At 41.0% G+C, this 24,667-nt stretch overlaps 2 protein-coding genes across 2 annotated transcripts; one reads left to right on the top strand and one right to left on the bottom strand.

The window, feature by feature from the left end:
- Positions 1-6,764: 6,764 nt before the first annotated feature.
- Positions 6,765-10,402, top strand: LOC146629614 (olfactomedin-like). Its single transcript, XM_085358755.1, has 5 exons — positions 6,765-6,803; positions 6,918-7,076; positions 7,670-7,882; positions 8,019-8,151; positions 9,540-10,402. The coding sequence occupies exons 1-5, from the start codon at positions 6,765-6,767 to the stop codon at positions 10,400-10,402; spliced, it is 1,407 nt and encodes a 468-aa protein (XP_085214881.1).
- A 3,116-nt stretch (positions 10,403-13,518) lies between these two features.
- Positions 13,519-24,466, bottom strand: LOC146629613 (olfactomedin-4-like). Its single transcript, XM_085358753.1, has 7 exons — positions 24,413-24,466; positions 24,167-24,289; positions 23,880-24,098; positions 19,731-19,884; positions 14,623-14,850; positions 14,034-14,202; positions 13,519-13,954 (listed from the first exon to the last, which is right to left on the bottom strand). Exons 1-7 carry the CDS (start codon positions 24,464-24,466, stop codon positions 13,519-13,521), a joined length of 1,383 nt encoding a protein of 460 aa, XP_085214879.1.
- Between the last annotated feature and the right edge of the window lie 201 nt (positions 24,467-24,667).

Below are 24,667 nucleotides of genomic sequence, written 5' to 3'. Positions count from 1 at the left end.
CCACATACTGGGACAATCCCAGTCCTATTTAGGACACATAAGATCTCTCTTTTAGTGCTTGTGTTTGAACATAAAGCCATTAACACGAAGAAGAGATGGAAACCAGTCCAAAGACATTTCAAACCACCTGCCACAGCAATTCTTAGAGTTTTATTAGAAACAGGTCCAGGTAGAAATTGGGCTACAAGACTACAATACTGATATGTCTACCATGTTACATGATGAAGATCAGGCTCTGGCAGCTTTGCTGGGGTCAGCCAACACAAACAGCTTTGTATTAGCATTTTGTCTGTGCAGATGCTTGACAAGAGCCATACAATAAAGTTGTTTCTTTTCACACAGTTTGCACTTTACTATCATGCTCTTGTTCACTTGTGCAATAGAAAGAAAAAGTAATGTCCGCATCTTTACTCCTTTGTGGACATCACATTTTGGGTTGTCTAGACCAAAATACTAAATTTTGCTCTACAATGGCCTGATATCCACCTATGAGGACTTGTACTGCCACTGTTCTATCAAAATTTAAAACGAATGTCCGCATGTGGATCAAAGAAAAATCAGGTAAAAATAAATAATTGGTAATTCTTTGCTTTTTCATTGATCAGGTCCAAATCAGCCCAAATAGCAAAGAGAAATTAAAAATGCATGCCATGAAAGATTTCGGGAGGTTAAAGCTGCAGATTTCGCCGCTATGTTATTCCTCTCTGCATACAAACTGAAATCACCTGATAGCAGGGCAGGTGTGCAAGAAGAAAAAAGCATGTTTTTTAAATTGTTTTTTATCACTATAGGAGTAATGGAAGATGCAGGTTTTGGGAACAGAAAGTAAAAATTCTGCACTGTGCGCGTAAAATAAGCCACAGGGGAAAAAAACATATTATGTCTAATTGAACCACTTGGAACAGATTTTTAATTCTGAGGTTTTGTACTTGTGCAATGTGTTAGCTGCTACCACATTTTTGTGCACAGTAAGCTTTTTTTAACTTCACTATGTTAAAATAATACAGTCTTCAGAGCTACTTGTCCTATAGTTGGAAAAAATAACTGATATGTTTTCCCAAAAAGTTCAAGCTATTTAATTAGAATAGAATAGCATAGAATAGAATAGAATAGGGGATCAGGACCGTCCGACCTTCGGTTAGCCATTCCGGGTGTCTCTCGTTAACTAGCAGCTGGTTCATTTGTGCTGCCAGACGCTCGTGGAGTGCAGTCGGCTTCTTTAGCCAGTAGGCGTGGACCATGTCGGGCCCTGGTGCTGTCCAACTCTTCATACTGGAGACCCTTTCTTGGATATCTGCCACTGTGATGGTTACTGGACCCTGTTCAGGGAGGTCGCTGTGGTCTGCCCTCAGATCCACTAGCCACTGAGCATTGCCGTTATGGGTTGCGTCCTTCTCCCATATGCTCTTCCAGTATTGCTCCATCTCCAGCCTTGGTGGTGCTGTTCTCTTATTATTATTGTTCCCTTGCCACTGAGAGTACACCTTTGCTGGTTCTGTGGAGAACAGCTGGTTTATTTTCCTGCGTTCTATCTCTCTGTGTACCTCCTCAAGCGGCTGGCCAAGGCTATGAGTCTTTGCTTGGCAGTTTCCAAGGCCTCAGGTATGGACAGCTTGCTGTATTTCTTATGCACCTTCTTTGTCGCACCTTTCTGCAACTCCGTTAGTTGGCTAACCTCACTCCGTGCTACTTTGATCTTGCCCCCTAGCCTCCTTCTCCATGGAGGGTACTGGAGAGTTTTCTCCAAGCATGACATCCCAGTGTATTTCAGACCCAGCAACACACTCAGACAGAAACTGGTTCACCCGAAAGACAAAACGCCAAAACACATACTTAACAATGTGGTGTATGCTGTACAGTGCAGCGAGGAATGCTCAGACCTCTACATTGGAGAGACCAAACAGCCACTTCACAAGCGCATGGCACAACACAGAAGAGCCACCTCCACAGGACAAGACTCAGCAGTCCATCTGCATCTTAAGGATAAAGGACACTCTTTCGAGGATGCCAATGTTCACATTTTGGACAGAGAGGACAGATGGTTTGAAAGAGGAGTGAAAGAAGCCATCTATGTCCACTGTGAGTGACCATCTTTGAACAGAGGCGGGGGTTTACGACACCAACTCTCTGCCATCTATAATCCAGTTTTGAGATCCCTTCCCAGACGCCTTAATGCCCACTCACATCCTGGGCCATCTGACCTCAGGAATTCGCATGATAAGGTGGGGCCAGGTTTCACAATGAACACACCCGAAACTCTGGCTGATTGGGACCCACGCCCAGTTTCACACCTTGGCTCAGGCGATTAGAGGATCATCAGGGGGTCCTTTTGTCCCTCTGTGGGGGGATACTCCCACTGGGTTTATATCTGGGACTCTCCACCATTTGACCTTAGAACTGAAGAAGCTTCTCGGATGAGAGGTGAAACGTCTTCAAGCAACTTAAAGAAGTCCAGACGTTTTTCTTTGCAAGCTCCTTTGAGTCCAGGTTAAATACACCTTTCTAGCCGGGAGGAATGATTACCAACGGCTGGTCAGGTAATCAGTTGCAGGTGGGCCAGCAACAGCGAAGAGGGACTCTTGTCCTCTCCTCTCTTCCTTTCCTCCCTTTATTTCTCGTTGGTACATGGGGTTCTGCCTGGCCCGAAAGCCGTCGCCAGTCCCCTTCAAGGCCTTCCCCAAACTGCAGCACTATTCATACTTCCTCATCCCTCATCATCCATCGTTACCAAGGAAGTGGTCCCTGATAGTGAATAATAATTGTAAAAAATAAAGTTGGCTACTTTGTGGATTTCACCTATCGCGGGTTATTTTTAGAACGTAACTCCCACAGTAAACAAGGAATCACTGTAATTATTTATTTGTCACCTGATTGCTAAACGACAATTGAAAAAAACAAGAATAAGCAAAAACACAAACTAAAAATTTGCAATTTTTTTTTTTACTTAAACAAGACTTTTTGTTCTTGGTTCCAGACCGAGTTTCCTAAACAAAACCACTCCAATAATGTGTGATTTTAACCAAGGCTACATTCAGTTCAATTCAGTTTATACAGCATCAAATCACAATAACTGCCTCAAGACACTAAATATTGTAAGAATAAGAAGAATGGAAAGAAAAGCGTCTGTACTTCTTTAAGTTGCTTGAAGACGTTTCACCTCTCGTCCAAGAAGCTTCTTCAATTCTAAGGGTCAAATGGTGGAGAGTCCCAGATTTAAACCTAGTGGGAGTAACCCACCGAGAGGGACAAAGGACCCCCTAATGATCCTCTACGTAATCACATGACCCAAGGTGTGAAAATGGGTGTAGGTCACAATCAGCCAAGGTTTCAGGTGAGCTCATTGTGAAACCTGGCCCCACCCTATCATGTGATTTCCTGAGGTCAGATGGCCCAGGATGTGAGTGGGTGTTAAGGCATCTGGGAGGGGATCTCAAAACTGGATTATAGATGGCAGACAGTTGGTGTCGTAAACCACCGCCTCTGCTCAAAGATGGTCGCTCACAGTGGACATAAATGGCTTCTTTTACTCCTCTTTAAAACCATCTGTCCTCTCTGTCCAAAATGTGAACATTGGCATACTCGAAAGAGTGACCTTTGTCCTTTAGATGCAGATTGACTGCCGAGTCATGTACCATGGAGGTGGCTCTTCTATGTTGTGCAATACGTTTATGAAGTGGCTGTTTGGTCTCTCCAATGTAGAGGTCTGGGCATTCCTCACTACACTGTACAGAATACACATTGTTAATTTTGTGTTTAGGAGTCTTTTCTTTGGGATGGACCAGTTTTTGTCTGTGTGTGTTGCTGTGTCTGAAGTACACTGGGATGTCATGCTTGGAGAAGACTCTCCTGAGTTTTTTTGATACATCGGCTACCATCCTAGCACCTCTTATGGGGAACACCCCACATCCCATCAATCAGCCAAAATGTGTGCGCGATCCAACGTGAGGCACACATGAAGCGGTTCAAAGATAAAATAGCAGAATTGTTACGAGAATTTGAGCTATGATTTCAGATTTTTGGTGAACTGGAGTAAGACTTCAAAGTGTTTTGCTCGCCGTCCACCTTGAATCCCTCTGATCTGCCTGTCAGCATCCACCTTGAAATAATAGACTTGCAGTGTGACCCGGATTTGAAGGGCAGAGGCGACATTAAGTTGCCGTTAGTAGGATAAGGAGTTGGTAAGCCAGAGCAAGGAGAACATATTGTGCAAAGAAGTGGGCTGCAAGGTCACGAGATTGGGAGGCAGGAGATAGAGAGGGGGTTAGCAGGCATCTAGTTTTGAGAGACAAAGGTTGTTGATGTCTATGTTGTAAAATCATTAAGCTGTTTTATGTCACATTATACCTCTGATTAAAGATTGCGGAATCATTATAGTGTTTTATGATGCATTATACTGCTGATTTATAAGAAATGCTGTCTGTGTAGAATCGTGGCCTTATTTCTGTCATTAGGGAGAACAAAACTATACTGCACAGGAAACCAAGGTCGTAACTGAAGCTCACTGAGAGGGAGAGAAAGAATATGAATGTTTAGGTTTTATGACTTTGGGGGTGGATGGGAAGCTATAAGAATGTGTGAAATGGTCAGACACTTCGAGATCTGTCGGACCCCCTCCCGTGTATATCTCCTGGACATTTGTATTGCTCAAAGTGTTTGTATGGAACAAAGAGAATTGTATTGATTACAGTGATTATTGACTGAGCATTAAACACCGTTGTTCTTCCTTCAGCCTGAAGATCAAAGAATTTTTTTTTTTTTTACAGGCCCCTGAACTAAAATGAGTTTGATACCCCTGGTCTATACCAAAATTATTATTATTTTTAATTATGTTGATAAATACATGTCTTACATGTGTCTTTATTAATTTTTGTCCAGCACTAACAGTCTTAACCTATTGTGATAACAAGCTATAGTCTGCTACAATCTGCTGGTCATGTTTCAGAGATGGATATTCCAATAGTAACCCATATAAATGACTAATACGTGCACTATTTTGAAGCTTTACAAGGATGTTGTGGTTGCAGAGCCTGGAATGGTGAAATTTCAGGAACAGAAAGTGTCCACTTTGAGTCAGACTGATATTTTATTTTTTTAATTCTTTTTTTATTCTGTGGTTTTGTTATGCACACCATGTCTCACCACCGATGATTCATTTTGCATTCTAAGCTCTTTTAACTTCCCTAAATCTGCCAAGTTTCCAAATATACATTTTTGGCAAATATATAGTTTTACCAACATGAAGCACATTTTTAGAAAGTCGAAGTTCCTATTTTTTATGTGAGGTGTCATATACGCAGCGACTATGACATAAGTGTTCCCATTTGGGCATTCGAAATCAGCAAAATTCCAAAACTATACCTGTAAAAATAAGTGGGCCAATGGCAGTGGATGTTAAAAAGTTAACTGTAGTGTGAGGACTGAAAAAAGCTTACCTTAGAAATATCAGGTGCTCTTAATTGATTGCATGTCTTAACACCGCAGTCTTTCATCAAATTAATTAAATGATAGTATATTTTGTAATATTTTAAAAAGATTGTTATTAACCCTATGAGGTCTTCCATCATTGTTGATGAGCCCAAAAACCAATATGATTACTAAGTCATATACTATATTTTCAGAGAATAGTGACCTTTTTTTTCTTTTTGAAGAAACTGAAAGTGTTATAATATTGTATTGTATACCCTCTCCCTGGTTGTGAATATATAATGAGACTAAAGAATAAAACATATTAATAATAATAATAATAATAATAATAATAATAATAATAATAATAAATAAATAAATAAATAAAAATATACTGATCGGATTGTCACTGACCTTGATAGGTTAAACTGCAGTAGTAAGCAAGGTGAAAGCAGATGTAGCAGAAATCATAGTTTGTCAGGGTTTTTTTTTTAATGTAAAATAAATAAAAAGTAAGCAAAAATAATTGAGAATTAAGATTAGCAGCTCATGGTTGTTTGCAATTTTGGCAATTCCAGGCTTCAGTTCCAGTTTAATTTATTAATGGGATTCTTTAATCCCATTAGTATCCTCTTCAGCACAGAGATGTTGACTCAATACAGGTTGTAGCCTCATTACACAGAGAAGCCTGTGCTTCCCTGAGCTTTACTCTATACTGTAGACTACATCAGCTGTTAATGCAATGGAATTAACAGCTGGATTTCTGAACAAGCATGGCATTATATCATAGTAATACATCACTGTAAATGCCCACTTTTTAAAGTTTAACTTTTTTCATTAATCATAAAAATGTTCACTATAAAAAAAAAGCTAACGACTACAACCTGCAAAGGTATATATTATTTTTGAGTGTCTTTTTTAAGCAGCGTTTCAAAATTAGATTTTCATACTAACATATGATGAAAACTTAATTTCTACTGGATTTGTTGTTTTAAACATGAATTTAGCTTTAAAATCAGTGGGCAGTTCATTCCACTTTTATTATATAGTTAAAAATAAATAAATGAATGAAAAATCAACAGTTGAATGAAAAAAACGAAATAATCGTCTAAGGAAGACTGAAAAGGGGAAATGAGAGCCAGTAAACTAACAATGCATAAAGAAAGCGGGAGGGGTCGTACAAAACGCCAGTTTGATGTTCTTAGTTGTGTCATTTGTCCAAGTGGTTTTAAGGCTGTGGAGCAACTTATCAGTGACAGGAAGCAAACCGGCAAATTCTGAGTTTGTTGTGAGTGAGTTTTTCTAAAGAAAACAGAAGAAGACTGTGTGTCAGTGTTGGTCCAGTCTCAGTTTCTCTAAAAATGCTGCAGCTGCTTCTATTGCTGCTGCTGTCATCCACAGTAAGTCACACTTCTAGTCGATAAATTAAAAAAAGTATTATACGTAGTATTTTTTGTTGTTTGTTTACCATGTAAATAGACTTTAAGAATTTGTGCTCCTATTTGCAAAATCAGGCTGACAGCCAGAGTCAGCGAGTGTCGGGCTACAAGAAGGCAAATGCATGTGTGTGCCAGCTAAACTCCACCATGTGGGTGTTTCCTGCTCAGAAGTTTAAGTACGTGTTGGAGGAAGTTCACACCTGTGAAGAATCTCTGAATAACCTACAAGAAGAGGTAAGAACTCATCTATATGCTTTATTGTACTGAAGTAAGCTCTCAGGAACTAACGTTGTACTATTAAACAACTAAAATACAAGTAAAAATGAATCAATAATCAAGAAAACATTATTTAATAATTCATTAATTATTATTATCATAATGAATACTAAGTATGGGTATAATCAATCAATTGATATTTCATTATTTAAAGATAAACACTGTATCAAAGTTTTTTCATAACATTCATATATTATTTTATATGCTGCTTGCAAAAGACTTGTCTTTGAAAATAAAATAAAAAGCTTGGCTTCACTGGCCTTTCTTACATATATCTTATCAGTTGGGGATTCAAATGTTTAAAATTATTGTTGTTATTCTTAATAATATGAGACTACACAGCTGAGGTCCATGATCTCTTATCTTTCAACAGATGGATATCTATCTATAATAGAAAATATGTACAGTATTTTATAATATAGGGTAACCACTTTTTCTTTCCCCTCAAAATATTAACTTTTTAAAATTTGGATGTATTTTTTACATAGCTCGTATAGGAAAAAAAGCCATGTCTTTGAACAAAGGATTTTTTTTGTCTGCATTTCTTGCAGCTGACGTTCTCTAGCCAACGTCTTCCTCTGATCCAGGATCAGTTTACCAACTTTACGGCTCGGCTGGAGCCCTACAACTACCTGCACTCCCAGGGCCTGTATACAGAACTGTCCCTGCGCCAGCTGGGCCAGGAGCTCAGCCAGTTACAGGTGGACATCGATGTGGTCCACAGCCAGCTTAACAACTCCGAGACACAGAAACTCTCCAAAGAGGTAGAGCTAAAATAGCAAATGGCAGCAAAAAACAACAGAAAGAAAAGATTTAATGTTATACTATGTCAGGTCACATGTGACCTGTTGTGATGTAACAGAATTATCAATAGAATAATATTATATCCATTTCTGATAGGCTGATAGACTACATAAACATGTAAACAAGATGCAAACAATAGACACGCTTAACATGAAGACTGTGAAGGAGAAACTGCGCTACCTAAAGAATAATGTGGAGACCTGCAAGTCAATCCCCAAAGACTTCAGAGGTATGTGAGGTGTGTGTGTGTGTGTGTGTGTGTGTGTGTGTGTGTGTGTGTGTGTGTGTGTGTGCGTGCACATGTTTAGATATCTTTGTGATGACAGAAAATTGGCATGCTACTATATTTGTGAGGACCAACAGTCACTTATGGGAACAGAATGCCTGTTTGGCATTTTTGAGGTGCAAAATGTGATTTTAGTATCAGGGTTACAGTTCACACTCTGGGTCCACACACCTGAATCAAATGATTAGTTAATTACCAGGCCTCTGGAGGATTTCAAGACATGTTGAGGAGGTAATTTAGCCATTTGACTCAGCTGTGTTGGATCAAGGACACATCTAAAACCTGCAGGACACCGGCACTTGAGGCCTGGAGTTCCATACCCCCAGTTTAGGCTATGGCTTAGGGTGAACGTGAGTGAGGGCCCTTTGGTGGCTTGGTTGATTTCCATGGACGGGCTGGCTTGGCAGGCACCTGATGCGCTGGTTGGGGCTTGGAAGGTGGTTGTGGACTGGCAGGCCGCGCAGGGCATTGACAGGCGAGACCAGGCTACTTTGAGATGAGACTAGATGAGACGTCAACCTCTGGCTGAATCGTGGCTGGACCATATATGCTCGGCTGAGCATACAGCTGGCACAAGAGGCTGCTGGCTAGGGTCTCCTGAACCCCCAGCTGGAGCATAAAGTTGGAGGCTGGGCTCTCATGTACCCCCAGCTCAAACATGAAGTTGCTGACTAGCCCTGTCTGACCCTCCAGCTGGCACAGCGGACCTGGGCAACCTCTGCTGAGCCCCCAAGTGGGAGTAGAAACAAGTACTTCTGGGGACCCAGAGCACACTGAGTCCTTCGACTCTGCCTCTGGATCCGACCCGGCCCATATTTTAGACCCACAGGAGTCTAGTTTGGTCTCACAGCAACCTGTCTCACAACAAACAGTTCTAGCTGGCATTAGAGCTGAAAATCCAGTCTCTACATTGTCTATAGTAACAGAATTCCCAGAAAGTGAAAGAGGACAAAGACACAAGGGGAACCTACACAGACAAGGAGATTACACATTTTAAACAGAAAAAGGCTTATAAGCAAGGAGACATGGACGATAACGAGTCTAATATACTAGACTCAACTTCAACTAATACCAACTAATAATAACCCGAGAACTTTATATTATTTCATAAATAAGAAAAAATACAAAATAACTCAAAATGCTGGGTCACCGACCCAGCCCTCTGTCAGACCCAGTGCAGAGCCATCCCAGTCTAGAAATAAAAAGCTTCCCCTTTTCAAAGCAAGGATACACCTTAAGGGGATGATAAGTAATGATGATAAATGACAACAATTGACTGTATCTATATCATCATCTGCTTCAAAAACCTTCTGATCTTTCTATCTTTCCAGTTCAGGACAAGCACTGCGTCAGAGGTCTGATCACCAACATCAGTGACCCTATCACGACCAAAGTCAGTCCTCATGGTAAGAGCTATATCTCTGGTTCGTGGGGAAAACAAGCCCAGAACGAGAGCGAGGGGCAGAAGAACAGTTACTGGGTTCAACCTCTGCTCAGCAGCCACATCTGGGGCAACACTGTGCGCCTTTACCAAACCTACGAAGACTTCATGGCCTCAACAAACCACAGAGAATTTACCTTTGCTTCATCTTACAGTCATCCCAGCACAAATGAAGGTCCGAACGCCGTCCTGTATGGCGAGGCTCTGTATTATCACTGCTACCGCTCTGCAGACATTTGCCGGTACGACCTTGAGGCCAACGAGGTCAAACGGGTGACTCTTCCAGGCACCGGTGTGGGTTTCAACAACAAGTTCCCCTATTGTTATTACGATTGCCGGCTCAATAGTGATATTGATGTAGAGGCAGATGAAACAGGACTGTGGGCTCTCTATGCCACTATAGGTAACCATGGTAACCTTGTGATCAGCCGGTTAGTTTGGGACAGCGAGGTGAAGAGTCTCAACGTGACACAGACGTGGGAAACGAGGTTGTTCAAGAAGGCAACGAGCAACGCCTTCATGGTGTGCGGTGTGATGTACGCAACTCGTTACGTTAATGAGTACCGGGAGGAGGTGTTCTACGCCTTCGACACAGCCACAGGCAAAGAAGACAACTCACTAGCAATACCACTGGAGAAGGTAGCTAAAGCAGTGGCTAGTCTGAGCTACAATCCCACCAACAAGCAGATCTACATGTACAACGATGGATACTTGCTGGCCTACCAGGCCCACTTCAGATCTGAAGCTTTGTAGCTAGTTATTGTCACATGACCAAGCCCCCCCCCCTCCAAAAAAAAAGGCAATGGCTTTTTCTGTGCAACAGCAATCTTAGCAGATGTTGCAAATGCTGAAGATATATCATGTATGCTGCATGCATGCTGCAAGAAAAAAAAGCAATGATTTAAAAAGTGCAGTTTAAGGACTATTTTATGCAACAGTGATGTTAGCTGCAAATACCACAGATATGTCATGTATGCTGTAAAAACTGTTCTTATACTAATAATGTCATTTGGTTAAACTGAATGCAAACACCGGTTAGAACCATAATAAAGTCTTCAGTACCAAAAACATCAAGATTTTAACTATTTTGGGTTTACAGCTTCTAACATTACTGCTAACACTGTAGGGGTAGGTTTAAAAAATTGATTTTATCATAGAAATTGATTTTAGTTTGAATAATGTGATATTGATACCCAAAATCGATTTTTAAATGTAAATGTATTTTGCTAGAAACGGCAGAGTCTGAGGTTAAAGCTCACAAAACTGTTTCAATCATCAAACAGCTAATGATGTAAACGGATTTTGCAAAAAGATGTAAATGCAAAGCATGCACACACACACACCCCCCCCCCCCCCCCCCCCCCCCCATTCACCCAACGGGGACATGCCACTGGGTGCTGAAAGGCAACATCTCACAGATTCTGAAGCTGCAGGTTTCATCACTCTCCGACCAAAATTCACTGAACCAGCAGCAAAAGAAGATCAAGACTACGCTTCACGTTTGAAAAGGATTGTCACGAATTCTATCTTCCTCTTGCTGTTTTGCTTCCACCATGAGAAAATCACACTTCATGCACAGCTTTCTCTCTCTGAATGTACTAAAATTTCTGTTTTTTGCATTATTCACTTGCTTATTACGCACCAGTCTACCGTTGTGTAAAGTGCTGCTGCCCGCTACTTTTTTCTCCAAAACAGACTTCCGAAAAGAAGGGCCAATTTCTGCTGTTCAATACCAAAAAAAATTAAACTTTAATAATTATGCCAAATTATAAAACGCTTAGCTGTAGTCGCTAATAAAACCTCCTTAACTTTGCTCTGCTTCACTTCAGCATTAGGTAATGTTTATATGCTGATTCATGGTTTTCTTCAGTTTTTGATGTACTGCAAAATATTTTTAAGGTGTTTATCTGCTATAAAAAGCCAGCCAGAAAAATCTCCTTCATATTTGTTTGTGTTTTATTCTTAGGTACAATAATGGATTGCATTTATATAGCACTTTTCTAGACACTCAGGCCCCTCTGGCCAACACCAGTAGGCGGTAGGTGAAGCGTCTTGCCCAAGGACACAACGACCAGGACAGATAGAGCTGGGGATCGGACCGGCAACCTTCCAGTTACAAGATGTGACCTCTAAGGTCTCACAAGTGTTAGATTTATTTATATATATATATAGATATACATAGATATAAAATAATGGATTTGTACTGATAAGATAAGATAAGATAAGATAAGATAAGATAAGATAAGATAAGATAAGATAAGATAAACCTTTATTAGTCCCACAAATGGGAAATATTTGGGTCACGGCAGAAAGTACAAATTTAAGAGCAGGTAATACTGCACATCAGGGAGACAGTTACAGTTGTGTATGGGATGTGTGTGTGTCTGTCTGCACGTGTGTGGCCATCTTCAGAGACCATGTTGTAGAGTCTGACATTAAGTTGGGAGGAAAGTCCTGCAAAATCTCTCCATCCCAGCCTGGGTGCCGCAGCCTGCCACTGAAGGAGCTGCTCAATGCTGTCAGAGTCTCTTGAATGGGGTGGGAAATGTTGTCCGACAGGGACGACAGCTTAACCACCATTCTCCTGTCACTCACCACCGCCACTGGGTCCAGAGGGCATCCTAGAACAGAGCTGGCTCTCCGGATCAGCCTGTTCAGTCTCTTCTCTTCCAGCAGAGATGCTGCCGCCTCGGCAGACCTCACAGTAAAAGATGGCTGAGGCCACCACAGTCATAGGTCTTCAGGAGTGGGCCCTTCACTCCAAAAGACCTGAGTCTCCCCAGTAGGTACAGCCTGCTCTGCCCTTTCCTGTAGATAAATGATCAGAATTATAATATTTCCGTGAATATTGACTGTGTCAAAATTGAATCGAATCACTGGTGGAAATCAAAATACATTGCCCTATACCATTGGGACCACTTTGGATTTTACCTTCCATATCTGCTTCCATTGCTGCACATGGACATCCTTCTCCTGTCCTGGTTCTGCTGGAAGTTCCTTCCTGTTAAAAAGGAGTTTTTCCTTTCCACTGTCGCCAAATCACCTGCTCATGGGAGCGATATGATTGTTGGGGTTTCTCTGGGTTTTTTTTATATTATTATAGGGTTTTTACTTTACAATATAAACACAACAGCGTATCAGTTGAGTGTAGGCCATTGCACCTTGGTGGTCTGCGCTTGAATTATGAACTATAAAATGTGTAATATCAGATACTTGAAGGATAATTTTTAAATGTTACACAATGTTAAGGTTAGTCAGTGTAAATGCTGGAGAATATTTCACAAATATCTCCATAAACAATGTAAATGGTAGATACCATTAGAAAGTAGGAATGTTTTTATTCATGTGGCCATTTCAAAAAAAATTGTCTGTAAAATTAATCATAGATTAGTTTTCTGCATTCAGAAAAAAGAGGATTTTTATGTCACGCATGGAAAGAGCCAGTACTTAGAGTAATACACTGGTACAACAACTAACGAGTTGATAATCAGTTTGAATTTAATTTACTTATTTAGATAACTGCTACGCTAATGTCACTGCAAGGATTTCTCCACAAATGTCAGAACAACAATCGTGTAACTTTTATGAGAATATGACATTTGTATGTTTACATAAAAAAAAATATAATAACATAGTTAGACTGACTCTGAACATTAAAACCACTACACTGGAAATATTGATTTTATTGAATAAAGAGAGTACAAGGCAACAATGAACTATTTATTTACACTGGTAGAATTAGATTAATGGAGAAATACATTGTTTATGAAATGTGATGCATTAAACATGAAACATCTTGAGAAAAAACTGTTTTGAATTCAGACTTTTATAGAGATCAATCAATTTTGCAGAAATGAAACAACATCAATTTACCCAAACAACACCTTGTAGGAAACCATGTTGGAGTCACAGTAAGCATGCAGCATCTGGTCCACAGGGCTGTAATTTAGGCTTTGAATGTTGGGAGACATTTTGTTCATGAAGATGCCAATGTTGAACTTCTCCTGTCCCGTCACGGTGTTGAATGAGTAAAAGATCTCCTCGACCTCCCTGTTAATGTAACGTGTCGCATAGAGAACGCCACACGCCATGAAGGTGTTGGTCACTGCCCGCTTGTAGACTGAAGTGCGCCAGGTACGCCTAAGTGTTGGTGTTTCACCCTCCTCTAGCTTGGAGAGAACCAAGTTGCCAAAGTCCTGAGTGGTGGTGTAGACCACCCAGACACCAGACTCATCTGTTGCCAGGTCCAGGTCAGTGTATGGGTAGCATTCCTCAAGATGGCAGAAGTTACCTTTTGAGTTGTACCTGGTTAACAGAGGATAGCAGTGAAAGTTTCTGTCATAGTTATTCTTTAAACTAACATTTTCAAAGTTGAGTAACAAACCTGGTGCCTTTTGGTAGTTGTAAGGTTGTGACACTTTTAGTGGTGAGATTAAATCGACAAACATAATCTTGGTTGTAACAGTTGTAGTACAAAGCCCCTCCATACAGAACATTATTTGGACCCTGGATAGTGTTGGTAGTTGGGTTTGAGGAGTGGATCTGGACGTTACCTGAAGAAGAAAAAGGAGGAATAAACGTATGTTAATAGTTTAAAACTATAATTTGCTTCACAGAAATGTGCCAGTAATTAAAACAATCGTGCACTTTACTTTATTCCACTTTAAGTAAGGAAAATGTCAGTGTTCTCTTATAATATTAAAGAGTAAAGTCACTTTTATTGTGGTCTGCATAATTCAATTTTAGGTACAGTTGGGTATTGTAGTTACCTAGCAAACTTTAAACGGTCCTTTCCATACACATTCAGTAACCCAACGTACAACAAACCTCCAGGTTAATTTCTTTCTTTCTTGGAAATTCAAATGATTCAATAAACTACTAATTTACCAACTTCAGTGTGATCCCAGTATAAACAGTAAGGGTTTTTTACATTTCGTAGGGGAATAAACAAAGAGAAGCGAGCAGTTCCTTACCTGGGACGCTCACTCCAATGATGAGAGAACTTAGACTGCTGTAAAGACGAACATAGTTGGCATGTACGTTACTCAATGTCAACATCACCAGCCAATACCAGCTCTCTTTGCCTTTCTCTGGTCTGGGATCACGACCCCAGGCTCCGTAAGCATACGAGCCAGGATATTCTCCTTTTGTGTAGACCTTTGGCTCAGTAACATTAACAAGCCGGCTGCGTGCACAGGTACCTGAGGGGAAATGTATAGTGTGTGTTAGCTGTTCTCCGTGAGGCTACTTTTATGGAGGAAATGCATATTATAACAGGCCTTTTAAATTTATTTGTATGACAAACTAGAAATTCTTTTATCAATGCATGCTGGGGTTTATTCATCATATAACGATTGAGCTTTCTTTTACTGCAACTACTTTAAAGTAATAATTGTTATTATTATATTATTTATTAAATGAATTCGGTTCAATTCATGATAGCTTGTGTAACTACCTTTTGAACAAATAACTTGAATTAATGATTTTCTGTATGACATTATGTGTTTCTTTCATCTTGTCGACTTCTTCTTTGCAATGTTGCAAAGCTCTCTGAAGGACCCAGCCAAGCATCTAAGTTCGGTTGAGGTTGGGACCTAGCCTTTTACTTCACATATTTTTATTTGAGGTTGTATTTACCTAATTTTAAAGCTTATTGATAGCCATGTTTATCAGTGCAAGTGATTCCTTGTTGCTATTTGAATCCAATTTCAATGCACTGATTGGATTCTTTCATCAGCTGACACAGGCGATCGAGATGATTGATTACTCTAGTGAAAGGCAATGGATAATTAATGGATCCTCACCACATGCAGCTGAGCACTTTTTCTCACATTTGTTTCAGCTTTTCTGACTCAATGACAGATCAAGATTTGGTCTTATTAAGAACTTCACCTATTTTGTATTTTCAATTCAACTGAGTCCTTAATTTTTGTCATCTTTAGAAGTTTAAGGAGCTTGGAAAGAAAAGCGTCTGGACTTCTTTGAGTTGCTTGAAGACGTTTCACCTCTCATCCGAGAAGCTTCTTCAGTTCTAAGGGTTAAATGGTGGAGAGTCCCAGATTTAAACCCAGTGGGAGTTTCCCCCCACAGAGGGGCAAAGGACCCCCTGATGATCCTCTACTTAATCACATGAGCCAAGGTGTGAAAGCAGGTGTGGGTCACAATCAGCCAGGGTTTCGGGTGAGCTCATTGTGAAACCTGGCCCCACCTGATCATGTGATTTCCTGAGGTCAGATGGCCCAGGATGTGAGTGGGCGTTAAGGCGTCTGGGAAGGGATCTCAAAACTGGATTATAGATGGCAGAGAGTTGGTGTCGTAAACCACCGCCTCTGTTCAAAGATGGTCGTTCACAGTGGACGTAAATGGCTTCTTTCACTCCTCTTTCAGACCATCTGTCCTCTCTGTCCAAAATGTGAACATTGGCATCCTCAAAAGAGTGACCTTTGTACTTAAGATGCAGATGAACTGCTGCGTCTTGTCCCGTGGAGGTGGCTCTTCTATGTTGTGCCATGAGCTTGTGAAGTGGCTGTTTGGTCTCTCCGATGTAGAGCTCTGGGTATTCCTCGCTGCACTGTACAGCAAACACCACATTGTTAAGTTTTTGTTTAGGAGTTTTGTCTTTCGGGTGAACCAGTTTCTGTCTGTGTGTGTTGCTGGGTCTGAAGTACACCGGGATGTCATGCTTGGAGAAAACTCTCCTGAGTTTCTCTGATACACCGGCTACATAGGGGATGACAATGTTGTTGCGTCTGTCTTTCTTATCCTCCCTCCCTGGTGTCTGATCTTCTTTCCTGTGCCTCTTTGCTGACTTTATAAACGCCCAATTAGGATAACCGCATGTTTTAAGTGCTTCCTTTACATGTGTGTGTTCCTTCTTTTTCTCTTCAGGCTTAGAGGGAACATGTTCTGCCCGATGGTGTAGGGTCCTGATTACCCCAAGTTTGTGTTGCAGAGGGTGATGGGAGTCAAAGAGGAAGTACTGGTCCGTGTGTGTGAGCTTCCGGTAAACTTCAATGTTGAGGTTGCCATTCTCTTCAATGTGCACAGCGCAGTCCAGGAAAGGCAAACAGTTATCCTTTGTGTCTTCCCTGGTGAACTTGATGTTTTTATCCACGGCGTTAATGTGCGCAGTGAAGGATTCCACTTGTCTTTTGATTTTGACGCAGGTGTCGTCTACATATCTGTACCAGAGGCTGGGTACTCTCCAGAGGTGGGTAGTAACGAGTTACATTTACTCCGTTACATTTACTTGAGTACGTTTTTGAAAGAAATGTACTTTTAAAGTACCTTTTTTGCACGGTACTTTTTACTTTTACTTGAGTACATTTGTGAAGAAGAAACGGTACTTTTACTCGGTACATTAACGGTACATTTGCACAATTCGAGTCGTTACTTTAAAACAAAAATAAAAATTTGTTTAACACATTAGATAACATGCTGCCAGTGGAGTTTTTACCAATGAGATGTGGCCATGCAGTCACATGACCAGTTTGAAACTGTGGCGGGCAGAGCGGCCCAAGCGTTTCAAAGTAGCGGACACACGGAAAGAAGAAACATGAAAACATGGCAGAGTCTACGCTAGAGCTGAAGAGAACACCCTTGGCCTCATATACAAAGAATGTTTTGCTTAAAAGCAGAACAAAGGAACAGCTATGTCTTCAGTGTCGGTGTCTTCAGTGAGAGCCAAAACAAACCAACTTTTCAGCGTGAAACAACTCAACTCGTGTAACCTGAGGAAACGGTAAGTTTTCTCTAAATATCTTTTTAGCTCTGGTTAGCTGGACGTCAGTCTTATGTTACAGCAGCTGTCATATTTTCGGCGCTATGTTGTAGTGAGATAAGTTTGTGGGTGTTTTGTGCAGCTTCGGCTGTCCTGTTAACTGCTCGCTGGTTAGCTAACATGACCTATAAGCTAACAGCTAGCCTGGTTAATGATGCTAGAGTTCAATGCGCATGCAAACAGCTCGTCTCTACTGCTTTAACTGTTAAAACAGAAGGCAATACTGCGGCTGACAGGGTTTAATATGTGAAACAGCAGCTTGTTTAGTTTAAACGGTCTACATTAAGCTGGGCAAACACTGTGCGATTTTTTTCAGTCACGTTATTCAGCTCCTGCTCAAACTGTACAATTGAATCTCAGGGGTTAGAAGTTCATAGGTCACGATGCAGGGCCTGATACTCTGATGCGACCTGAGTGCTCAAACTGTGCGTCCATAACACGAAGCTTATCATACAAAACCTGCCCCTCGCTCGCCCTCTCTCTGTCTTTTACTCACACAGACACACACACACACACCATCAACTTTGCTAAATTACTAATGAAAAACATTGACAAGGCAGCTGTGATTGAGCAGCAATGTCCATCCAACTCTTTTCATGGTTGTTGTAGTCGTGATAATTTTGTGAGGCTACATTGAAAAGCCTCAGATACGTAAGCGTAGAGCTGCCACCCAGGCAAAAGAAAAATAGAGCTATATCACGTTATAACGTGAAAAGTATATTGTTCTAACAACCTCACAACCAATGTGATATTATGTGATATTATATTGTTCAGATATAATATGAATGTGATATTATATTGTTCAATAGAGCTATATCACGCTATAACGTGAAAAGTTTATTGTTCTAACAATATACTTTTCACGTTATAACGTGATATAGCTATAGTTTTCTTTTGCCTGGGTGGCAGCTCTACGCTTACGTACTCGGATGAGCTTGCCTCATCCTACAAGTTGTGCCTCCATCTCTTGTGTCCAGATCACATGCTGCACTGCCGTGCTGCTCCACCTTTTCTCTTTCATTTCTGTGTTTGTGCGTGCGCAGTGTGACAGACTGTGTTGAGGGGCGACAGGATTTCAAACAGGTTTGATTATCATGCGACCGTACGATTGATGATTGGGAGCTGGTTGTGAGGTGTTAACTGCTTATCGTTACCCCATGTATACTACACGATGCACACACGATAAAGGCAAAACACGGGCCGATCCCCAAAACGGTTGCGCGACTGAAAAATCGGTTCAAAATGGGCCAAGAATTGCACAGTGTATGGCCAGCTTTTGGAGGCTAGCTCCAAACAAACATCTGCAGCTTGGCAGCACAATAAGCCCCGACCTAATTCTTTTGCAAACGTTACATCTTTCCACGGGTCTCCACTTCATCAGACATCACCTAGACTCAGAGCTGGATGAGGCCAGCACAAACAGCGGCCTATTCGACGAAGATGATGGATCCATGGGGTCAGGAAAACCAGAAAAGGCGGGTAAAGGCGGTGATATGTAACGCGGTCAGTGATTTTGTCCCTTTCAAGGTCTTGAAAACTTTCTTTTTGTAGCTGCTTGTGGGGTCTCGCTTTAAGGCTTCGTAGGTATTGTTGTCACTGATATAGTGATGTTGTGGTCTTTGCTCAGGAAAGTGACGGCCTTCTTTTCTTGTAATGTGAGGTTAGACGGAGGGACTTTGGCACTGGAGAGGGTGGCGGAGACTTTCATTCTGATTTGCTCTGCTTCTGTCTGTGATGATTTGTTAATCCGTATGGCAGTTTCTGTGGCTGTGATGAGGTCCACTATGGGCAACTGTTGCGGAACAATGGCAAAATTGAGTCCTTTGGCTAATACTTTGTTTTCAGGTTCAGTGAGATTCCGGTCTGAAAAGTTCTTCTCCCATTTTTCCTGACTGTCCTCAGGTGTGTGTTCTTCTCTGAGTTGTGTAGATTCAGACTGGGGAGTGGGTGTTCAAGCAACTCAAAGAAGTCCAGACGCTTTTCTTTCCAAGCTCCTTAGACTACGATGACCTGGATGACTGAGAACCTTCACAGACATCTTTAGAAGTTATTTTCTTCAGTGATCTTCTCCATATTTATCTTATCTTACATTAGCTTAGTTAAGCTTACCTTGGCTTAATGTAAAGATCAGTCAAGTTGGTATGGACACAAATGATTTCATGCTACTAGGCAATATGAATTTACAAGAAAAGATTATTAATTGCTCCAACCCCCAATAATTGGTTCCCACCCCCACCAGGAAAAGAGAAACAAATAAACAATCTTTTTTTTTTTTTTTAAAAAACTGCTTGATTGACTCACCCTGTGGAGGCTCAGTGGGTGCGACAGTAGTGTTCAGTTTTTCGCTGCACTTGCGTAGATCAACCTTCAGAGCAGCAATGGCTTGTTGTCCCTTTATCACCTGCATGGTGTCGAACTTCTCCAGCTCTTGCATCTCTGTTTTCAAGTTCTCCAGCTGAGACAATTTTGGATTGTTTACAAAATCATGAAAAGAGCAACAGGCATCAGTTAAAAATCTATTTCTATATCTATTTTACAATTTTTTTGTACAATTTATTTAAACAATTACTAAATGCAACAACAAATGAATGTCTGTTTAGCTTGCATTTAATCCCAAAATTTTTAAATGTATCAGATATAGATTTGTGGGGTGTAGAATTAATGTTTTATCTTTAAGGCTCATGTACACCCATTATCTTATATTACACAATTACCTCATAATTTGTATCATGCATTTATGTTGTATCCTTCATCGCAAACCGATATGCATTGCAGAGTAATTTGGGATTTAGACTGCTACACTCAGATACTAAGACATAAACAGAGTGAAGCCTTCTTTTCTGAGGAATGTGTGAGGGCGATGGTCTACCTGGACTGGTGGCCCTAATTGAAAGGTAGGCACAATTGCGGTTACTGAGGCTACAGTCTCCACTGCCTCCGTGGTGGGTATGCATGTGAAGCGAGAGACTACATCAAAGAACACCATGGTTTCATCTGGATCCAGGGTAAATTTCTGGACCTTGTCGGTGTAATCGGTGGAGTTCTTGATGTGATACAGGGTGTTCTCCCCACACAACACAATGCACTACCAGATGAGCTGAATGAGTTCTACGCTTGTTTCAATACCCTAAACACCAACCAACACAGAGGGATTCTACCAGTAGAGGCAGCTCTTCACTCACTGTGACTTTGACTGAAGTATGCAAGGTTCTGAGGAGGACTAACCCCCGAAAAGCAGCCGGTCGTGACAACATCCTAAGCCATGCTTTGAGGGTCTGCTCTTCGGTGAGGTGTTTACAGACATTTTTAATTTATCCCTCATCCAGTCAGCTGTGCCCACATGCTTCAAGTCAACCACCTCCCCAAGAAAAACAACATAACCTGTCTGAACCTGTAATGAAGTGTTTTGAGAGGATAGTCCCATATCAAAGATACCATCCCGGACACACTAGATCCTCTGCAATCCTCTGCATATGGTAAGAACCTTTCTACCGAAGACGCCGTTAATGCAACCATCCAAACAGCCCTTTCAGACCTCCAAAATAAGGACACCTACATTCAAATGCTGTTTACAGACTAGAGTTTTGCATTCAACACCATCATTCCAAACAGACCGTTGGGAAAGCTCTCCACTCTTGGACTGACACCCTCCCTCTGTTGCTGGGTCCTGGACTTCCTCACTAAGATACTCAATGGTGTAAAGATAGTGAGCACAGGGATCCCCCAAGGCTATGTGGTCAATCCACTCCTGGACACCCTTTTCACCCAGAACTGTGTCTCTTCCCAGTACAACACCTCCATCATTAATTTTGTTGATGGGAGATGATCATCATGATGACTAAGGAGATGATTGTTGACCCGAGGATGAGGAGAGACCAGCACGCCTCACTATACATCAACGGGACTCAGGTGGAGACTGTTGTGTGATACCCTGTGTACGCTCAATGATAACCCGTATAGCTAGTAGTACAGCTACTTCAATGTATTTGCAATTGGCACAAATTGACCCAGATTATGTGCCAGATGTCATCAATGATGATCCTGATGTATGTATTGAGCATTAGGTTGTGAATTACTCGATTGTCCAAGAAGAGAATGAAGTTTTCTTCTTTCTCTTTTCTTCTTTTAAAAAAAATTTTGATATTAAGCTTACTCGAAGGACTAGTTACATTTATGATTTGTTTCACATTTATGATTTGTCTTTATATTATGTTATTACATTCTGTCTTTATACTATGTTATCATTTCATGATAAAAGGAGGGAACTGTTGTGATATTTTGATACCATGGTAGCATTTACAGGATATTGTTTTATAGTGATATTATACAGGAAAACTGTTACTCAATAAGGCCCATTTACTAGTTGTTTTTCTCTTTCTCTGTGACCCAAGAATTAATGTGTAAGACTCACAGGCTGGTACCCCAAGGTCGAAAATACCACAGAGACGAGACCACTTCCTTACTCCCATCCTCCCTTCCTTATCCTTTAGAAAAGAGCTTGTTAAAGGCCAGGTGGTTTGTTTCAGAATTCACTAATGAAAGAACTCTGTATTCTATGTCTAGGAGTGTATTTTGCTGGAATGATCATAAATTGTAGCTGAACTGATAAACTACACAAAGGATACTTCTTTGCTCAGAAGGCAGGAAGACGTTTCCTTATTTGGTCTGTACCGGTTTGAACTGAGAACCTGCTGACACACGAACCTTTTTTTCCTCTATTTAAACTGTTGTATACTGAATAAACCTTTGAGTTGATTGTGGGAGAGCAACCTGAACAGTCTCTGTATCATTTTGTTCTCCTAACTGCTCCCGACGTCGTAACTAACCTGCTGAACGGCATACCTGAGTGTTACTTTGAATAATTAGGAATCTTATAAGGAAAGGACAAAACTCTGCTTATCGGTGCTCACGCCTTGGAGGAAACCCGATCCACGGAGAAACCCGGGACGGAGATTTCTTTCAGAGACGGTGAAGACATTCAAATCTCTTTGTACCCACATCAGTGAGGATCTCACCTGGACCCATAACACACAGCAGATCATCAAGAAGGTTCAACAACAACTCTTTTATCTAAGAAAGCTGAAAAAATTTGGATTACCCTCCAAACTGCTCAGCAACTTTTACAGACGCACAGTGGAGAGTATTCTGACAAACTCCGGGAATGGAAATAACACCATTCAGGAAAGGAAGGCTCTCCAGCGTGTCTCTAAAATGGCGCAATTCATCTGCGGAGTACCCTTGCCATGCTTAGAGTCAGTTGGGGTTTATTCTAACTTATTTCAGTTATTTTTTTATTTAGTTGTTTGTAGGGAACTTGCAAAATAACAATTTCATTGCTCAGCGTAAGCATTTGTGTTTTGCAGTGTATATGACAATAAACTTCTTAAATCTTGAATAATTCTTTGATAGCCCATGTGTTTAAAGCTGTTTGAGATATTGTACTACCCATAAAAACAATAACCTGGGTTAAATGTATGTCTTTGTTCATTGTTGTTCTTGCACTTTCTTTCTGATTTTCCTCCTTAAGTCTTTGTCTGAGAATTGCACACCTCCGGTAAACTGGAAGTGAACAGCGCAGAGGAAAAGTGAAGACAAAGTAGTAAGAAATGGTCTATTCATTAGAGTGCGACACCGTTTGTGCAAAGAGGATATTACAGGTAAAAAAAATTAGTGCCAACTAGTGGCAGGACTGAGCTCAAGTGCTATCTGGCTCCATCTGGTGGAAGGAGGGGGGGTCTGCAGAATCTTGGAATCTTCTGGTGACAATAACAACAATGTGTCAAACGATGATTAAAGGGAAGCTAAGCTCCTTAGACTATGATGACCTGGATGACTGAGAACCTTCACAGACATTGTGTTGTGTAAAATCTTAAATAAAATTGCAACCACCAGCTGAGCTCGTCTTTTGAAGTGAGATTTATCAAAAGAAAAAGAAAAACACTGCAGAAAACGTTTTTTAGGAAGGACACCGCCCTGAACTATTTTATACCTCCCCAAACACTCAAACAAAGAACATTCCTCATTCTCAAGGTAACTGAGGCCAGAAAAGCAGCTCTAGATGGCTCCACTCTGGTCCACCTTTGCTGGCAAGCTCACCTCCACCATATCAAGGCACAATTCTTGAGCAACCACCCATGCAAGCCTCACTCATGGTGGACAGATGTGGAGTTTTAGAAGAGAAGGCAGCTGCACTACCACATTGTTTTTACTGCATTTTTTTTTTTACCAGATTCAATAAAAGTGTTTACTGCTTTTCTCTTTGAGCCACAGGTCCATGGTGCCATGTAAGCCAAATTTGAAATTGCAACCGTCTAATAATAAATTGTGAAAACGTATAATATGAGTGTTTTTCACTTTTCTCATGAAAACACTCAGCTGGGACAAAGATACAGTGATGTAGTAATCTTTAGAATGATGTCAGCATTTTGCAGCATGTGGTTGTGAATCTACCTGTTTAGTGGCGTTAGCAGTGAGGATCTGGTGTTTCTGGGTGGTGCTGTTGAGCTTGTCAATCAGCTGCTTGATCTCAGTCATTTCATTCTCTATAACATACAAGCTGAGAACTCCATACAGCTCTCCGTCATCCTCCTTCTCCAGGATCAGCACATCTTTGTTCAGCTGGGAGAGGCGATGCTCCAACCCCAGCAGCAGACTCTCCAGCTCCACAGTCTGCAGAGGCAGCAGGGATTAACCAGGAATGGAGACAAACAGTATGAGAGCTTTAAAAGACTAGTTACCTTCTCTGGGGTGATGTTGCTGTTGCAGTCTGATACATTGGTTTCAACTATCCTGAGTTTTTCATGAGGGAATGCCTTCTCTGAGTTATTCAGCTCACATGCACATGTTTCTAGTGGAGACACCTGAAAGATAGATTAACTGGCAAGTGAAATAAGCAGAACATCACATTTAGTGGTATTTTACATTTTTTACTTAATAGAAAATAGATATTTTTTCATTGAAATGAAGTCTTCAGTATTTCTTACCTGTTGGGTGAATGTGAGCAGAGCCCACAGTGGAATGATCATGTACAGCTTCATGGTGAATCAGAGAGCAGAGCTGAACAAAACCCTCTCTAAAGTGTTTGATTGTGGCACTGGGACTGCAGCAGCACCTTCTAACTTGCAAACACTCCCACTATCCTGTGGATATGAGGAAGTGGATGTGGGTGTGTTTGCATTTTTATCCATCGCTTTGTTTTCTCTATTTTCTGATTTGGATTACAGCAACACCGAGAATTT

Source organism: Diplotaxodon limnothrissa, linkage group LG7 (genome assembly GCF_057381915.1).
Source record: "Diplotaxodon limnothrissa isolate DT_005_m linkage group LG7, D_limnothrissa_male_GT1.1, whole genome shotgun sequence".
In the NCBI taxonomy this organism is placed as follows: domain Eukaryota; kingdom Metazoa; phylum Chordata; class Actinopteri; order Cichliformes; family Cichlidae; genus Diplotaxodon; species Diplotaxodon limnothrissa.
Note: the sequence above shows the minus strand (reverse complement) of the source record. Positions and strands in the feature narration are given on the sequence as shown.

Excerpts from the sequence above, each read along its gene's own strand:
- LOC146629614 (XM_085358755.1), top strand. The coding sequence starts at position 6,765 with ATGCTGCAGCTGCTTCTATTGCTGCTGCTGTCATCCACA. Across the intron at positions 7,077-7,669 it reads TGAATAACCTACAAGAAGAG|CTGACGTTCTCTAGCCAACG; the intron begins GTAAGAACTCAT and ends CATTTCTTGCAG. Across the intron at positions 7,883-8,018 it reads CACAGAAACTCTCCAAAGAG|GCTGATAGACTACATAAACA; the intron begins GTAGAGCTAAAA and ends CATTTCTGATAG.
- LOC146629613 (XM_085358753.1), bottom strand. The coding sequence starts at position 24,466 with ATGAAGCTGTACATGATCATTCCACTGTGGGCTCTGCTCACATTCACC. Across the intron at positions 24,290-24,412 it reads TGCTCACATTCACCCAACAG|GTGTCTCCACTAGAAACATG; the intron begins GTAAGAAATACT and ends TCTATCTTTCAG. Across the intron at positions 13,955-14,033 it reads CAACTACCAAAAGGCACCAG|GTACAACTCAAAAGGTAACT; the intron begins GTTTGTTACTCA and ends TCTGTTAACCAG.